The 17,721-nt window shown below is 41.1% G+C and overlaps 1 protein-coding gene across 1 annotated transcript in view; it reads right to left on the reverse strand.

The window, feature by feature from the left end:
• Positions 1-2,683: 2,683 nt before the first annotated feature.
• LOC150006966 (kinesin-like protein KIF6) overlaps positions 2,684-17,721 on the reverse strand; it is a 279,604-nt gene continuing 264,566 nt past the window's right edge. The window contains exons 13-14 of the mRNA XM_090280795.1: positions 10,563-10,649; positions 2,684-2,815 (exon numbers count right to left, since the gene is read on the reverse strand). Coding sequence (XP_090136921.1) covers positions 2,684-2,815; positions 10,563-10,649 — 219 coding nt within the window. The remainder of the gene's footprint in view (positions 2,816-10,562; positions 10,650-17,721) is intronic.

A 17,721-nucleotide genomic window follows, 5' to 3' on the forward strand; every position in this document is an offset into this window, starting at 1 on the left:
GATGGCCAGAGCAACAGCTAGAGAGGCATCAGTTCCATACGGAAGTGAGAGAAGTGCCTGGAAAAGGAGTGAGTACTGAGTAAGCAGCATTGTTCCCTCCCAGATCCCTCACCCACATACAGTGCCACAACGTGGTGAAACAGGTAGCCTGTGCTGACAATACATAGGCTCCACACCTTACAACATAACAGGTGTGACAGCTCTAAGACACAGAGGCAAACAAACACAGGAGCCTGTCAAGATGAGGAGATAGAGAAGTATGGCCCAAAAGATGGAACGGATCAAGGTTCCAGTGGGAGAACTAAACGATGAGGAGGTAGCCAACCTAATAGATGTAGAGTTCAAAACACTGGTGATAAAGATGCTCACAGGCTTAACAGATATGCTTAAGTATGGCAAACATATAAGGGAAGAAGTGAAGGCTATGCTAAATGAAATGAAGAAAAATCCATGCAAAACCAATGGTGAAGGGGAGAAAAACAGGGTTCAAGTCAATGATTTGGAACATAAAAAAAAAAAAAATAATACAGTCAATCAGTACAGAGTGATAAAACAAGAATTTAAAAAAATGAGGAGAGGCTTAGGAACCTCTGGGACAGCTTTAAACATACCAACATCTGAATCATAGGGGTGCCAGAGGAGAAGAGGAAGAGCAAGAAATTAAAAGCTTATGTGAAAAAATAATGAAGAAAAGCTTCTCAAATTTGGTGAAGGAAATAGACATACAAATCCAGGAAGCACAGAGAGTCCCAAACAAGCTAGACCCAAAGAGAACCACACCAAGATATATCATAATTAAAATGCCAAAGGTTAAAGATAAAGAGAGAATCTTAAAAGCAGCAAGAGAAGAGAGTTCCCTACAAAGGGGTGCCTATAAGACTATCAGCTGATTTCTCAAAAGAAACTTTGCAGGCAAGCAGGGACTGGCAAGAAGTATTCAACGTGATGAAAAGTAAGGACCTACAACCAAGATTACCCAGCAAAGTTATCATTTAGAATGGAAGGGCAGATGAAGTGCTTCCCAGACAAGGTAAAGCTAAAGGAGTTCATCATTACCAAGCCATTATTATATGAAATGTCAAAGAGACTTACTTAAGAAAAAGAAGATCAAAATTATGAACATTAAAATGAGAACAAACTCACAACTATCAACAACTGAATATAAAAAATAAAAACAAAATCCAACTAAGCAAACCAGAATAGGAACAGAATCATAAATATGGATATCATTTGGAGGGTTGTCAGCTGGGAGGGGGAAAAATGGGGAAATGGTGCAGGGACTAAGAAGCAGAATTGGTTTGTACAAAATAGAGAGGGGGATGTTAAGAATAATATAGGAAAGGGTGAAGCCAAAGAACTTATATGCACGATCCATTGCCATGAACTAAAGGGGGTGGGATTGCTGGATGGAAGTGGGGTACTGGGCAGAGGGGAGCAAAGGGGAAAAAAATTGGGACTACTGTAACAACATAATAACATATACTTAAAAAAAGAAGTTTCTAAAATAAAAGGTTTACAATGAAATAAGTGAAAAATTCAAAGAAATTAATATTCAGTATCAAATAAGAAAATACTGTGTTTTTTTGTAGGTTAAATAATCATAGATTTTTTTGGAGCACAGGAGAAGGGGAAGACACTTGAAACAGTATTTTTGTAAAAAAAATGTGCAGAACTACATCGTTCAAACAAAAATGTATGTTAAATTTGATAACAAATTAATGCTTTTAGAGTTCTAAATTTTTGAAAGAGAGTCTCATATTTAGATGGAAAAGAATGGGGTGTTTTATTCATGAAGAGAAAACGTATTGCAATATTTTCTTATTCCTTAGTTTTTTTTTAAGATTTCATTTGCTTATTTTTAGATAGAGGGGTAGGGAGCGAGAAAGAGAGGGAGAGAAACATCAATGTGTGATTGCCTCTCATGCGCCCCCAACTGAGGACATGACCTGCAACCCAGGCATGTGCCCTGACTAAGAATTGGACCAGCAACCCTTTGGTTTGTAGGCCGGTGCTCAATCCACTGAGCCACACCAGCCAGGTCTTTTCTGTAGAAAGTAAATCAAGATGAGTGAATGGTAAGGTATATGAGTATAAGCAATGGCAAATAGCTAAAACCTATAAGGAATGGCTCATGACTTTATAGACAAAAAATTACAGGGAAGACTATATGGACTGAGGAATCCACAGAAACTATCTAAGCAGGCAGGGTCATTGCCAAGGTCATCTTTGACCAGCTTGCAAGCATACTTTTCACATCAGGGGAGTTTCTCAGGGGAAGTGGAGATGGCGACATCAGAGGCCGCAGAGCTGCCAAAGCTATTTCGGGAAAGGAAATAAAGGTGGAAAAAATCTGCATCCCCATCTCCACACCCCATGTTGGTGGTCACTCTATTTCTAACTAGTCACCAACAACATTTCCAGTAGATGAGATAACTGCATTCCCAAATAGCCACAGAATGGACAAATCACTGTAATTAAAAGTTTCCAGATCCTAGGTCTTTGAAGGCACGAGTGAAGGGATAAACTGAGAGGACTTGGTCTGAACTCTGTTCTGCACCTCTCTATACCAAAGTAAAGCTAGAACAGGGAAAACACACGGCTCAGTACAGAAGTTTGCAGCAGCCCCGATGTCGAGTGGAAGAGGCAGCACTTGGTATAAACAAAGATGCAGGAGTGGGCTCACTTATTTGGCAGCTTCCTGTTCCCCCAGCCAGAGCCAGATGTAAGTTTTCTGAAGGCAGGCAAAGTGACCATCATCTTTACATTTTGTATCTCTTTCCTCAGTGGCCTCCTTGGTGTCCCGTAGCAGCATTTCCTGCAGTATGCAGCAAGGAATGGTGAGTGAATCTCTGCCCTGTTCAAGGTCTTATGTATGTAAAAGGGTGGGGCAATGCAGCCATCAAACAAGCCTTCAAAATGATGGGTTCAACAAAAACAAACTGTTGTATAGAGATTTTCCTAGGCTGTTAATAAATCAATGCACCATGTGACTCTTTAAAGGGAAGGGTGGACTATTTAGCAACTGTCAAGCTTTCTGATCAGAGAACACCTCCTTCATGGACTTTTTGCAGGACTCTATGAGTCCATTTGGTAGGTGCTCCACATTTTTGGAACTGAATTGATATTAGAGTAAGTCTTACTCCTTTCGCTTGTTACCTTGCCAGTATATTTCTCCTTGGTTTTCCTTTTCCATGTTAAATACTCTTTCCAGACTTACTTCTACTGTAATTATTACCATAGTTCCTACCATTCGTTCTTTTTTAGTCTGCCTGCCTTCCACACTGTTAAGACCTGTGAAGGGAGGTTGACCACTTGTCCTCATGAGCTTCCTCTTTTGGGGATGTTGATTAATAACCTTCAAGAATGGGCTGTTCAGACTGAATCTGCCATTTCAGAGGCCATCCAAGTGACTACAGCAATCCAAGAGGTGAGACTGTCACTACGGCTATGTTCTGGACATGGCCTCTTTCCATCTGCCTGGGATCCCAGGGGCTTTATTGGCAGCCGACACTGCTCTCACAGAGTCACACAAAGCTAGCAGCCACCGAGATCCCTGGTTCTTCTACACGGGGAGCTTCTTTTCCAGATACCCTACTGTTCCCATTTTCTCTTTATTTGTTTGAAATAGCTTTATTGAGATATGATTCACATAGCATAAATTTTATCCACTGAAGTATATAATCTAATGATTTTTGGCATATTCACAAAGTTGTACAACTATTCCCACAATCAACTAAGGAATATTTTCATCATGTCAAAAAGAAACCCTGTATGCTTTCATTATTACCTCCCAGTCTCCCCACCCCCTGAGGCCTTAAGCAACCACTAATATACTTTGTCTCCATAGACTTGTCTATTTAGACATGTCATTTAAATAGAATCATACTTTTTTTTGGTTGTTGTTTGTTTTTTTGTGGTGGGCATCTTCTACTAAGCATAATGTTTTCCATCTTCATCCATGTTGTAGCATGTGCCAGGGTTTCATTCTGTTTTGGGGCTGAATAAAATTTCATCATGCCCTGGCTAGTGTGGCTCAGTGGACTGCGTGTCAGCCTGCAAACCAAAGGGTTGCTAGTTGGATTCCCAGTCAGGACACATGCCTGGGTTACAGGCCAGGGCCCCAGCTGGGAGCGTGTGAGAGGCAAACGATAGATGCTTCTCTTGCACATTATTTTTCTCTCCCTCTTTCTCCCTCCTTTCCCCTCTCTCTTAAATAAATAAATAAATAATACATGCATACATACATACATACATACATACATACAATGTTAAAAAAATATTCCATCATATGGATGTATCACATCTTGCTTATACATTCATCAATTGATGGACATTTGAGCTGTTTCTATCTTTTAGTTATTGTAAAGAATGCTGCCAGGAATATCCATATACAAGTTTTATATATAAATGCTTTCAATTTTCTTGGATATATACCTGAGAGCGGGACTGCTGGGTCATATGATATCTATGTTTGATTTTTTGAGGAACTGTCAGGCTGTTTTCTAAAGTGACTGCACCATTTTGCATTCCTTACCAGCAGTGTGTGAGAGTTCCAGTTCCTCTGTATCCTCTCCAACACGTGACTCTTTGACCTAGCTACCATCGTGGTGTGAAGTGGTATCTTGTGGTTTTGATTTGTTTTTTCCTGATGACTAATGAGCTTGAGTATCTTCTCATATATCTATTGGCCATTTGTGTCTAACTTCGAAGAAATTTTTATTCAAATCCATTACCCATTTTTAAACTGGGTTATCTGACTTTCTATTGTTGAGTTATAAGTATTTATATATTCTGGATACCAGACCCTTATCAGCTATATCAGGTTTCAAATACTTTGTTCCTATTTTGTAGGTTGTCTTTTCACTTGCTTAGTGGTATTCTTTGAAGTACAAAAGTTTTGAATTCTGGTGAAGTTCAGTTTATCTATTTTCTCTTTTGTTGCTTATGTTTTAAGTGTTGTATCCACAAAACCATTGCCAAATCCAAGATCACAGAGATTTATCTCTACATTTTTTCTAAGAATTTATAAGTTTAGCCTGTCGATCTATTTTGAGCTAATTTTTGCATATAGGGTGAGATTGGGGTTCAGCTTAACTCTTTTGACTATGATTATCCAGCTGTCCTAGTGCCACTGCTGAAGGGACTATTCTTTTCCCACCGAATGGTCCTGGCACCTGTATTGAAAACCAGTCAGCCATAGATGTGTGGAATTATTTCTGGACTCTCAATTCTATTCCATTGGTCCATATGTCTATCTTTATACCATTACTACACTGTCTTGATTACTGTTGCTTTGCAGTAAGTTTTAAAATTAGAAAGTGGTGAGTCCTCTAACTTTTCCAAGAACATTTTGGCTATTGGGATCCTTTAAATTTTCATATACATTTTAGGATGGGCTTGTACTTTGTACGAAGAAACCAACTGTGATTCTGGTAGAGATGACATTGTCTCTGTAGATCAATTTGGGGAGCATTACCATCTTAACAATTTAAAGTCTTCTGATCCATGAACATGGGTTACCTGTCTATTTATTCAGATGTTCTTTAACTTCTTTCAATAATGTTTTGTAGTTTTAAAAGCATAAGTTTTGTACTTTATTAAATTTTTTCTTAAATATTTTATTTCTTGATAGTGTTATTTTCTTATTTTTATTTTCAAATTGTTCACAGCAAAATGGATAGAAATAAAAGACTTTTAGGAGAAACAAGATGGCGGAGGAGTAAGTGGAAGCTACACTAACTTCCTCCTAGAACTAGTCTGGATTTACAATGTAATTTTGGAGAAATCATCTGGAATAACGAACCGAACACCAGCTGGAGAGAAGTCTTATAACCACGGAGAGACAGAAAAGGCCGCTACATCACAACGTGACCGGTAGGGAGTGCGGAGACGTGGAAGGGCTGGCTGGGCTCCCACGGGTGGCAGCTGAAGGGGCTGAGAAACAGCTCAGCAGCCGGGGATTCCCCCTGAGAAGGGCAGGGTTTAAACCCCCAGTTGGGCTTCCCAGCCTACAGCGACAGAGTGGAAAGTAAAATAGTATCAGCTGTGAAAAGCGAAAAGCCACAGGCTTTCTTGCTAGCCGGAGAGAAACAGCAGGAGAAAAAGAGCTCTTAAGTGGATCGCATACGAAAATATTTTGGCCACCACTTACCCTGGGCTCAAGCAGAGGGAAGGCAGAGAGGACTGGAGACACTTGGGGAGAATTTGGCACGGTGGCTTTGAGGGGAGAACTGGAGGAGCAGCTGACTGGGTCCCAGTGCTGACTCATCCCCAGTACTGCGGGTAGACCATTCCCCTCCAAGTGGCGTCAGCCTGAGGGGAAGCAAAAGCCCTGCCTACAGGAATTAAGCTGCCACACCCACAGTCCTTAAGCCTGACAGCTAATCACAGATTGAATAGATTAACAATCAAAGAAGACAGACAACAGCAGTAGATCCCTGGAAGTCTCCAACAGGCTGCCTAGGGCCAGACTGGTACATGATCTGACGCCACCAGAGGCAGATCCAGGAAGTGCAGATCATTCCAAGAAGCACCAACAAACAATAGGAGTCAAAAAAATGGGGAGACAGAGAAACAACCTCCCATCAAAAGGAAAGGTAGAATCCCCAGAAAGAGTGCTAAATGAAATAGAGGGGAGCGAACTATCAGATATGGAATTCAAAACATGGATTATGGAGAAGCTGAATGAGCTCAGCGGAAACTTCAAAGAACTCCAGAAAAACTACAAGGAACTCACAGAAAATTACGTGAGCATGAAAAAGGACATAGAAGCTATCAATAAGAGCCAGGAGGAAATGAAAAATACGATCTCTGAATTGAAGAACACAGTAGAAGGAATTAAAAGCAGGCTAGAGGAAGCAGAAGATCGGATCAGCGAGCTGGAGGACAACCTACACAAAAACTCCCAGACAATGCAACAAAATGAAAAAAGAATGAACAAGACTGAAGAGGTTCTAAGACAGCTGCAGGACAACATGAAACGTAATAATATCCGTATCATAGGAATTCCAGAAGGAGAAGAAGAAGAGCAAGGGATAGAAAACCTCTTTGAAAAACTAATGACAGAAAACTTTCCTAACATGACGAGAGAAAGAGTCACGCAAGTCCAGGAAGCACAGAGGGTCCCAATGAAGATGAACCCCAACAGGCCCACTTCAAGACACATCATAATTAAAATGCCAACATTCAAAGACAAAGAGAGAATCCTAAAAGCAGCAAGAGAGAAACAACTAATAACATACAAGGGAGCTCCAATAAGGCTATCATCAGATTTCTCAGCAGAAACACTACAAGCCAGAAGGGAATGGCTAAAAATATTCCAAGCAATGAAAAACAAAGGCCTACAACCAAGAATACTCTACCCAGCAAGGCTTTCATTCAAAATGGAAGGTGAAATAAGGAGTTTCCAAGACAAAAGAAGGCTAAAAGAATACATCTCCACCAAACCAGCATTGCAAGAGATGCTAAAGGGTCTGCTTTAAGAAGATGAAGAAACAGAGAGACAGAGAGGAACACGAGTACAAAGGGGGAAAATGACAATGAATAAGTACTGAAAGAAAGAAGGAACTTCTACCATTTGCAACAACATGATTGGAACTAGAGAGAATTATGCTTAGTGAAATAAGCCAGGCAACAAAAGAAAATTACCTTATGCTGTCACCTGTTACAGGAAACTAATGAACAACACAAACAAATGAGCAAAATTGAACCAGAGGTATGTAAACAAGGAATAAACTAACAGTAACAAAGGGGGAGATGGGAGGGAGAGAAGGGGTAAGAAGGGGAAGGGTCTAGTCAAAGAACATGTATGAATGACCCATGGACATGGACAACTGGGTGGGGACTGACTGTGGGGGGGGGCAGGGTGCAGGGAAGCAAGAGGGGGAAAAAATGTGAGACAACTGTAGTGGAAAAACAAACAAACAGAAAATTTTTTAGTGGGGGGGGGAATAAAAATATAAAGAATAGAAATGCAAGTTCAGTGAATATTAGAAGGACAAGGATTTTCCTTCCGATAAGACAGTCCTACAGATTTAGAGACTTGTATGTGGGTTATGTTACATAAATTAACATGTGTTTTCTGTTTTCAAAGGGCATAAGCCTACAATCTCATTACCTGAGTGATTATCTGTATGCATAGGCCTCACTTAATCCTGTCTGCATTGCTGCCTCCTGAGACTCAATGGTTTGGCTGAACTAAGTGGCTGGGTTGGTGAAGAACGGGGTGGTCTGTGGGCTTCACTTTAAAACTGGTTTCTCTTTTCTATCCTAATGGCTTGGACAGAAAAAGCCCAGAGGCCTGAGATGGGGGAAACCTAAAATATTTCCCTCAGTCCAAAATAAGTATAATGGGCAAAAGGGTTTTGGACAGGTGAGATGTACCTGGCACACCTTCCTCCAAAGAAGCCCTTCTTTTCCCTAATGTGGGACATTGAAAAATTAATACCTGTCTTTTGTCATCTAGTGGTTACGGATTAAATGATGTCCTTTAACCCTGTTGCCCCCAGAATACAACAAGGATGCCAGCCTGTCAAACCAAGCATGCCGTTGTCCAGAGACAGCCAACCAACCTGGAGTCTGCACGATCCTTCCCCTTGTGGGAAGGCCACCCTCCCCTCCACATCCCCACTCTTATTAGGGATTTCTTGACCCACGGGTAGGTAGGACGACGACCATGTCCAGCTTGAAGCAGCTAGAGGAGCTCGAGACCTTCATCCATTGTCCTTTATAAGATTGTAAAGGGTCTTAAGTCTGAGAGGGAGGAATTGTTATTTTTTATTGTTAAAATATTTAACTAATTAATTAATTAATTTTAAAAAAAGAAGAAGAAGAATATATGAAAGGGTGAGGCGGGAGAGCTTGTATGTACGACCCATGGGCATGGACTTGGAGAGGGGATTGTTGGGGAAGGGGGGTGCTGGGCGGAGGGGAGCAAAGGGGAAAAAAAATTGGAACTATTGTAACAATATAATCAATAAAATATACTTAAAAAAAAAAAAAGACTTTTACATATTAATCTTGTACCTTACAAACTTTCTGAACTCTTGTTAGTTATAGTTGTTTTTTAGTGGATTCCTTAGAATTATCTATACACTAGATCATGTCATTTGTGAATAAAGATAGCTTTTTAATTTTTCCCTTCCAATATGAATGCCTTTTACGATGTTGACTTTTTAATACTAAGAGTAGAACTTTACATTTATTTCTATTCCATTTAATTTTGTCTTAACCCATAGTATGTTTTTTTTTTTAATTGAATAATCTTTTAGGGCATTTTGTTTATGATTCATCTTTTTATTGCCAGAAGTTTTCACAGTGTCTGGTCTTTTGCATTCAATAAATGTTTGTAAAATTAAGATGTGATAAGAATCTGCAATTTTGGTAAGCTAGCAATGTTCTGGGTCTTTCAATGATATAAATGTTAAATAATATTAGTGCCATTAAAATGTTTAGGGTTCTAGGATATCAACATTGGTGGCTGCGACACACAGAACCTGCTCTTTCACAGAACTTAGAAGCCACAGAGAGGCAAGAGAGCAATGAAGATAAAGCCTCAAGAAGCAATGGAGGTACAACCAATATTCAAAGAATTTTCTTTTCAAAAAAATTAAAAATAGTACCATATGTAATCCAGCAATTTTATTCTTGGGTATACATCCAAAGGAAATGAAATCAGCAGTATTTTGAAGAGATATCTGCACTCCCACATTCATTACAGCATCATTCACAATAGCTAAGATATGGAGACAGCTGTCAGCGGGGGTAAGCGGAGGGAGGTGTGAGAAGGTACGGGGGGATAGACTTGACTTAAGGTGGTGAACACACAGTACAGTGTACAGATGATGTGCTGTGGAATTGTGTACCTGAAACCTGTATAAGTTTGTTAACCGGTGTCATGCCAATAAATTCAATAAAAAGGAAAAAAAGAAAATGTGGTTTGTATACAATAAAATATTATTCAGCCTTAAAAAAAAGTAAACTCTGTCATTTACACATTGATGAACCTGGAGGATATTATGTTAAATGAAATAGCGCAGGCACAGAAAGACAAATACATCTTGATCTCACTTCCACAAGGAATCTTAAGTGTCAAACTCACAGAAGCAGAGAGGAGAACTGGGGTTTCCAGGGGCCAGGCAAGGCCCTGTTGTTAACTGTGGTGCCGTGCTGTCTGCTAGGTCTTCAGAACAGATTCGTCCTGCAGAACTGGGATTTTAAACCCTTTGACCAAACTTTATTTTTATAACTTATTCAGAGTAGGTTCTGGAGACCTAATGCACAGCATGGTGACTACAGTTAATAATACTATATTGCATTCTTGAAACTTGCTAACAGAGTAAATCTTAAATATTTTCACCATGCACACACAAAAAACATGTGACGTGATGGATATGTTAATTAGTTCGATTGTGGTAATCATTTGACAATGTGTACATATGTCAAAACATCATATTGCATACCTTGAATAGTTACAATTTTCATTTGCCAATTATATATACCTCAAGAAAGCAGGAAAACAATGTTGAATAAGATAAAAAGAAAAGACGCTGTGTGGACCGCACTGGCACAGCAGCGGCGCCGGCCGCGTGGACGCTGACGTCAGAGGGTGGAGGTGCGGCATCCTCACTGGGCTGGGGCAACAGACGGCACTGGGGAAGTCAGAGCAGGAGGCAAACAGCTGCCTTGATCTGGGCTGAGAAACTTCGATTCTGGGCAAATGTGAAATGCTGCCTGTGGACTCTTAAAATTAATGCAAGGGAATACTCTCAGGGGGTTGAGGGCCCCAGAATAGGAGGTAGGAGTGAGAGCCAAATGTGAGGGCTATGTCATCTCAGGCTGCAGTGGTCTGGGAAAGCTTGAGCTCGACCCGCAAAAGTGTCTCTATCACAAATTATTTCTTTGATTCGTCCTTCCCCTCAGGATGCCAGTCCATTTTTCTTCTTTCTGTCAATTTAAAACCCTTAAGCTGTCTGCTCTACTTCCTCAAATCCCATACAAACTGCAACCTATTACTTTTTGGCTTCAATATCCACCATCTACTGAAGGAGATCTACCCAAAAGTCCCTCAGATTTTGCTGTCACATTACACTTCATTTGCCATATGACCACAGGGCTGATGGAAGTCAAAGGGGAAGGCAGAGCCTTCCACATCTAGACTGTATATTCAGATTGCTTGATTGCCTCCCATAATAAGCAATATTGATACTCTTGCTAACATTCCTTATTTACTCTGCTCAGCTGTAATTTTAAGCACCATATATATGTCTATGTAAATATATATGTATATATGCCTACATAAATAAATATATATCCATATATAAATATGTCTATATGTAGACATATTTAAGACTCACAGTAACCCTCTGAGGATTAAGAAATTTCCTCCTTCCTTGTAAATGTCAGAGTCCAGGTCCCTACACCATTCTTCCTGCTCTAAGGCAGTTGAGGGAATGAAGTTTAGATAAAAGTGAACCCCCCATTTTCAAATCTGAGATGGTCATAAGTTAATATATTTTTAATATGAAAGTCTTGTTTACAGAGAAACTACCTATTATGTTCAATGTCTAAACTTAATAGAAGCCACTTAACAATGGTAAGTTATTAATATTTTTACACTGAGCCCAGCATAATAAATATAAATTTAGCTCAATTATTACATGACTAAAATAAGTCAAAGCCTGGGTTAATACAGGTTTATGCTTCAGGAACTCTACTTGTTCAAGAGCCATCAGAAAATTAGTCAATTTAGGAATTCTACTTTGATTTATAGTATTTAATCAAATTACTTAAAAAGGCTAACTCTTGTACCAGATATATAAACCCATCACCAAGCTAAAATAATTGCTAGGGTCACAAAATAAACATTGCAAACTGCAGTTTTCAGTGTGTTGCCTGTTTAATGAGGCAGGCTGGATGCAGAGGTCACGTGGCCACACCCCGCTCCTCCTCAGGGCAGCAGCTGAACTACACTGAAAATGGAAAACTGCTCATTCTACATCAACTCCCTTTTGCAGTCTCGATAAGTTCCTCAGTGACAGGAGCCAGCCTGCCAACATGTCAGCATCAGGATCTGGTCCAATGTAAACACCCAGCATTGTGGGGCTAATGGGCTGAATTAGAGTCATGCTGCTACCCGCCATTCCTTACTCAAAGATGACTTTCCAGATCCAAGAAAAACAGACCTGTCAGCATGAAAATCGGTATAGTTGTCAAATAGAGAAGTTAATGCCTTTCAAGCCCATTGTCTTAGCCAAGGCTGAGGAGGACCTTCAGAATCATAGGCTTCAGGCAAGACCCCTAACTTGGGCTCACCAGACCTTAGCCTGAACCTCCCAGGCAGATGAGTGTGGGTGGAGAGGAAGGGGTTGTTTGATCTGTTTACCAGTCAGTCAGTTCTGGCACAAAGCATAGTGTTCAGGGTTTCTGACAGTCTAAGGAAGGCTCAGAACCAAACTTGTTTCATATATTAAAAAGTGAGAGATTTCAACCATAGTGACAGCTTCACGGGGACCTAGGAGGCCAGACCTCCAGAAGGAGCCATACTGAAGTCAATTTTGACAACCTTTCACTGTCCTGTCATCCCTCTCCTGCCCCAAACGTGTTTCCTAACTTTTCCACAATGTTCTTACAGATGCCTTCTGCCTGTCCTCTTTGCTCTGCAGCCCATGGCCCTATTCTGCTCCTCTCCACATTCTGCAGGTGAATATCTAACAAATAGAGAATAAATGGTTGGGGACTAGGGAGTCAACTTAGTCATATGGAAAACTTATTCTTGGCTGTTCATATTTAAAGGAAGTTTCTATCCTATAAACTAGGACTCTAGGATCTTACCCAGAGGACAGTTCTGTGGTTTTCAAACTTCAGGGTGTGTCAGAATCATAACTTGTAAAAATGCAGTTTGCCCACAGTGGGGTCCACATTCGCCAACCGCCTGCACGGAGCTCAGGATTTGGCATGTTGAGGAACACTGGCCTGGACAGAGACCAGGACCTTCCCTGCTCTGGCTTCTGGGCTCTGCCCATACAGTCTATTTTTTCAAAAACTCCCAGATGATTCTGATGCCTCTGAACCTCACTGGCCCACATGGTTCCCTCATCTCCCTCCAAGACACCTCCCTGAACAGTGGCTGATGTGATAATTCCAGTGGGGTGAACACTCGTTTCCCAGAGGGGATGCAGAGTTGAGGGTGGGGAGAGCTGGCCATTCAGAAAGCAAAGAGGGGAGCAGGACAATGAGTGCTCGCCACAGACAAATTTGACTGCTTCGTAGTTTCTTCTAGGGCAGGGTCAGCAAGACTTTCTTGTTAGGGGCTAGTTAGTAAATACCGTTCCCTTTGTAGGCCATACGGTCTCTGTGGCATCTACTCAACCTATTGTGGGAAAGGGCAACATATACACAAATGAGGGCGACTGCCTTCTAGTCAAAGTTGATTCAGAAAAATGGGAGGCTGCAGGCCGTGGGCTGTGGCTGCAGTTTGCTGATGCCTGTCTTAGAGTCAATGTCACAACAGGTGTCTTTAAACAAAACTACAGAGGAAGAGGAGGTGGTAAGGTGTTGGGCTCTAACTGCATTTCAAAAATTATTTAAAAACAGCTGGTAAGGGGAAATTGACTAGCACACTTGTGAACTTGGACTCCCCTGAAGATAAGGAAGACTGGCGTATTCGAGCCCTCTGGCCCTTCCTGTGAGCACACAGGAAGGGACTTAAATAGACAGGGGGGGAAAAGAAATATTAATTAAAAAAATAAAGTTGATAAATGCTCTGGAAATGATGAGTAATCATTTATAGACTGTGATATAGAGGAGATGTAGAAAGAACAAAGGACTGGGAGACAAAAGGGCTTTATTCGACTCAACAGAATGTGTTACGCTTTGTGAGCTGAGACCCTGCCCTTGGGAGACTGCAGTCCCATGGGGAATAGATCTTTAACCAGGTGGCTGGAATTGCATGCATAAGGGTAATGGAGACCCAAACCTATCTGAGCCTGGAGGTACAGGATGGCTTCCTGGAGGTGGGGACACAACCAGAATCTTGAAGGATGAAGATACGTTGGCCAGATTTTTTTTTTTTTTTTTAAATAAAAGAGAAGCAGAAAGATCATTGCAAGGAAAGGCAAAACCACAAGCAAAAGCACGGAGATGAGAAACGGCAAAATGTTAAGCCCGAGGCTGGGGAGAGAGGAGGCTCAGGTCACCGGGAGCTGTGTCCCCATTGCAGGGGCATGGCATGTCTGGTTTACTGCCAAGTGGGGACACAGTTTCCCATCAGCCCCTGTTGGTTCCCTTAATCCCTGCACATACCTATATAAATAATTCCTTTCTTAAAAACCTCGTCAGAAGTATCAGCTGAGCACACCATCTCTGTTTCCTGCTGGGACAAAAAAATATGAAGGTGCGTAAGTACCTCTTCTTCTTCCCCTTAGGCCAGCAGTAAGAAAGTCACTTTCTTTCAAAGGAACCCTCACTTCTAGCCTCTTCAACATCCCTTAGATAGCCTCAGGGTGGGTGGTTAGAAGCAGCGTATAGAAAAAAATGGTTTCTCACAAGGAAGGATGGAGGAACTGCTATATACTGTGGGACCATCGGGGAAAAGGATGAATGGTGGCTGGCATTGTCCTGACTCCACCTAGGGAGAGGCGGGCTGATGTGGGGTTGCATGTTGGGGATGGGGCATGACATCTGGGGTGGCTTTAGTCGGGGAAAGGCAGAGTGGGATGCACGTGGAAGGTGATCTCTAGGCTGTGCGGTGCTCAAAGTATGGACTCCAATGTGTCAGGGAGGGGAGGACCATTAGTCTAACAACTTAGTCCCTAGCAGCCTAGATTTGGAGGCCGTCACAAACAAAGTTCTGGAGGCAAGGCAAGAATTGGGAGAGTTTTAGTAAAAACTGGAGCAGAGTCTTATAAGGTATGTACTATGTGTTAGTGATGCAGGGTCCCAGGGCCCACTTGCAAAATCTTACAATTGATTTCTATGTGCATTAGAGCTTGATAACCAATGGACTAAGGGGATGGGTTCCAGAGGCTACCACTACTAACAAAGAAGCCAGTGTAAAGGATCAGAAATAAAGAGAACCTTTCCATCTCCACAGAAAAGACTAAAAATGTGGTGGTGGTTAGAAACAATATTGTTTTAAAAACTGTATTCTTTTGCCCTATGATTCTTTTTTGTTGTCTATTATAGAATTTTGCATATGTTTGAATTGCCAGACTTTGTTCATCTGCTTGTGACGCTGGGGGACCATATAAAAGGGAGGTATTTCCAGGTTTTCTGGGATTTGCTGGTTCACTCCTTTTCAGCCCTGTAGGATCTGGGGTCCCTGCAGCCTATGTCTGTCTTGGCCGTGGCTGCTGAGCTCTGGGGTGAGTCCTGCCCCCCGCATGCCAGTGTGCTGATGTGTCTGGTGGTGAGCCTAGGAGCCCTGGTGTCTGTCTTTCCCTTCCTCACTCTATGCAGAAAAAGGTTATGTGAAAGCACTTTGCCTGGCATCTCTGCCTACTACTTCAGCTCCCTGCCAGAATGCAGGCCCACCTTGAGCTTCACTGACCTTTTTGTTGAGATCTTAACATCCATCTTGGCCCCTGCAGATTCTTTCAACCAGAGAACTAGCTTCCATTTCTTGTGCATCTAACCACAGGCTAGGATCTTGTTACAAATTGACTGACTCTGAAGATCTGCAGGAATGCTTCCATCCTGACTTTGAGTTTTGCTTGCTTTCTGGAAGGAAGTTCACTAAAATTTGGTACTATGAGCCAGGCACATCTATATGTTTTTGATTTTGTTTTCCTATAATTTTTTCAACAACTTGAAAAAATTGGTATCATTCTCAGTTTCATCTACATAAGGGAAGTGGGGCTCAGAAAGGTTAAGTTACATGTCCAAATTCACACAGGTGTGAGCATATAGATGAAGATTGTAATCAAGATATTTATGCCTCCAGAACTCTTGTTCTTTCTTCCATACTGCAACAGCTGGCTTCCTGCTGGTGTTCCTGAGTTTATCATGATGTTGAAATCTTATAGCAAGTAATCTGGCTGCCTTTTTTTGGGTCAGTCAACCTGGAACTAGGTTTGTTTCCTCCATTGCCTGTGGCATCTGCATCAGGCTTCCTCCTCTCGCTCCCTACCAGGTGCCCACAAATCAATGTTTCTTTCTCCTTTCCTCTCTCTCTAAAATCAACTGGGAAAAAAAAAAAAAAAAAGCCCTGACCAGTGTGGCTCAATTGGTTGGGCTAATTCAATTCCCTGTCAGGGCACATGCCTGGGTTTTGGGATCAGTCCTAGTAGGGGTGCGATCAGGGTGTGTAGGAGAGGCAGACTATTGATGTTTCTCTTTCACATCGATGTTTCTCTCTGCCCCTCTTCTCCCTCCCTCTTCCTTTCTGAGTCTGAGCCTGCCCAGGGCACATAAACACCAGGTACCTGCAGGCTGATTACCTCTATACTCTCCATCCCTATTTACCATGATCCACAGTACCTTCAGGCATTGTTCCCATGAAACTAATGAAGCCCAAACTTTAGGGCTGCTCACTTGCATGGGCCCCAAGAGGATATTAGTAAATGGCACGTGACTATGAGGTATTGTAAAAATTTTAAAAGTCTGTTATTTCAATCACAATCAGTTAAGACCACTGGATCTTCCAACTGTTTGGAAGTGCAAAATGCAGGAGTGTCCATGGGTGTTTTGGATCTAAGGAGAACATTTAATTTGGTTTTAAAGTAATATAGTTGCACGGTTCTTGGTTGCTTTTGTTTATGCTTAAATTTATTGCTAGTGGTCCTGGTGTGGCAATAGTCTTCCGCAACTCATTTTTCACTCACTGTGCCATCTCACCTGGCATCGTGGCATAAAGGTATAGGTCTAGAGGTTAGACTATGATATGAACATGTCCCATGTTACCCAGTGTTGGAAGATTTGGGTACCAGAATAGAAGTAGATTTGAATGTATGAACACAGAGATGGATCTGTAGAGGCAGAAAATTCATCTAAATCTGATAGCTCATATATGAAAGAACATGTTGGAATTTTTCCAATTTTTACAACGATTCTAACAATTTATATGACATGAACAATGACAAGTTGCAAAGCTGAAAGAATCTTTTCTAAAATACCAATAATATAAACAAGTTTCAGCTAACCATGCTTAGAAGAAAAATTGAGTCATCTTTCTATTCTCTCTATGGAAAATGATATCAGAAGATGGTTATATAAAGTGGTAAGCAAAGATTATGCAGTGAAAAATGTAGAGAAAAAGTGTTATGAAGTGCACTAATTAAATATTGTATTTTTCTGGATTTTGTTACTTTTTTAGCTTTTTAAAATTTGTAATGCACCATAATTAAGTTTTTTCTCCTTATTTCATAAATGTTTAATTTTATTTCCACTTGTGAATGAATAATTTTGCATTCTTTTTATTAAAGAGAACTCCCCAGACTGCATCAGCTTCAGGTCCCACAACACCAAGGCCCTCCATTAGTGGCATTTACAAAAGGGCTCTCTAGTCTTGATCTAGAAAGTACAACATGTAAAAGTTGGCAAGCTGTTTTTTTCAATTTTTTTGTTGTTTTTCTCTTTCCTTTGGTAAATTAAATGGCTCAAATGAGGTGCAAATCCCTGTCCTTTCCTTCCTGTCACCAACCATAAGTGTCACCTCCATCTAGGCATTAGCACTTAAGCAGAGAGAATGATAGGAGAGATGGAGAGTTAAAAAAGTACTCTTTC

This window comes from Furipterus horrens, unplaced genomic scaffold (assembly GCF_987537825.1).
Source record: "Furipterus horrens unplaced genomic scaffold, mFurHor1.1.pri manual_scaffold_6, whole genome shotgun sequence".
In the NCBI taxonomy this organism is placed as follows: domain Eukaryota; kingdom Metazoa; phylum Chordata; class Mammalia; order Chiroptera; family Furipteridae; genus Furipterus; species Furipterus horrens.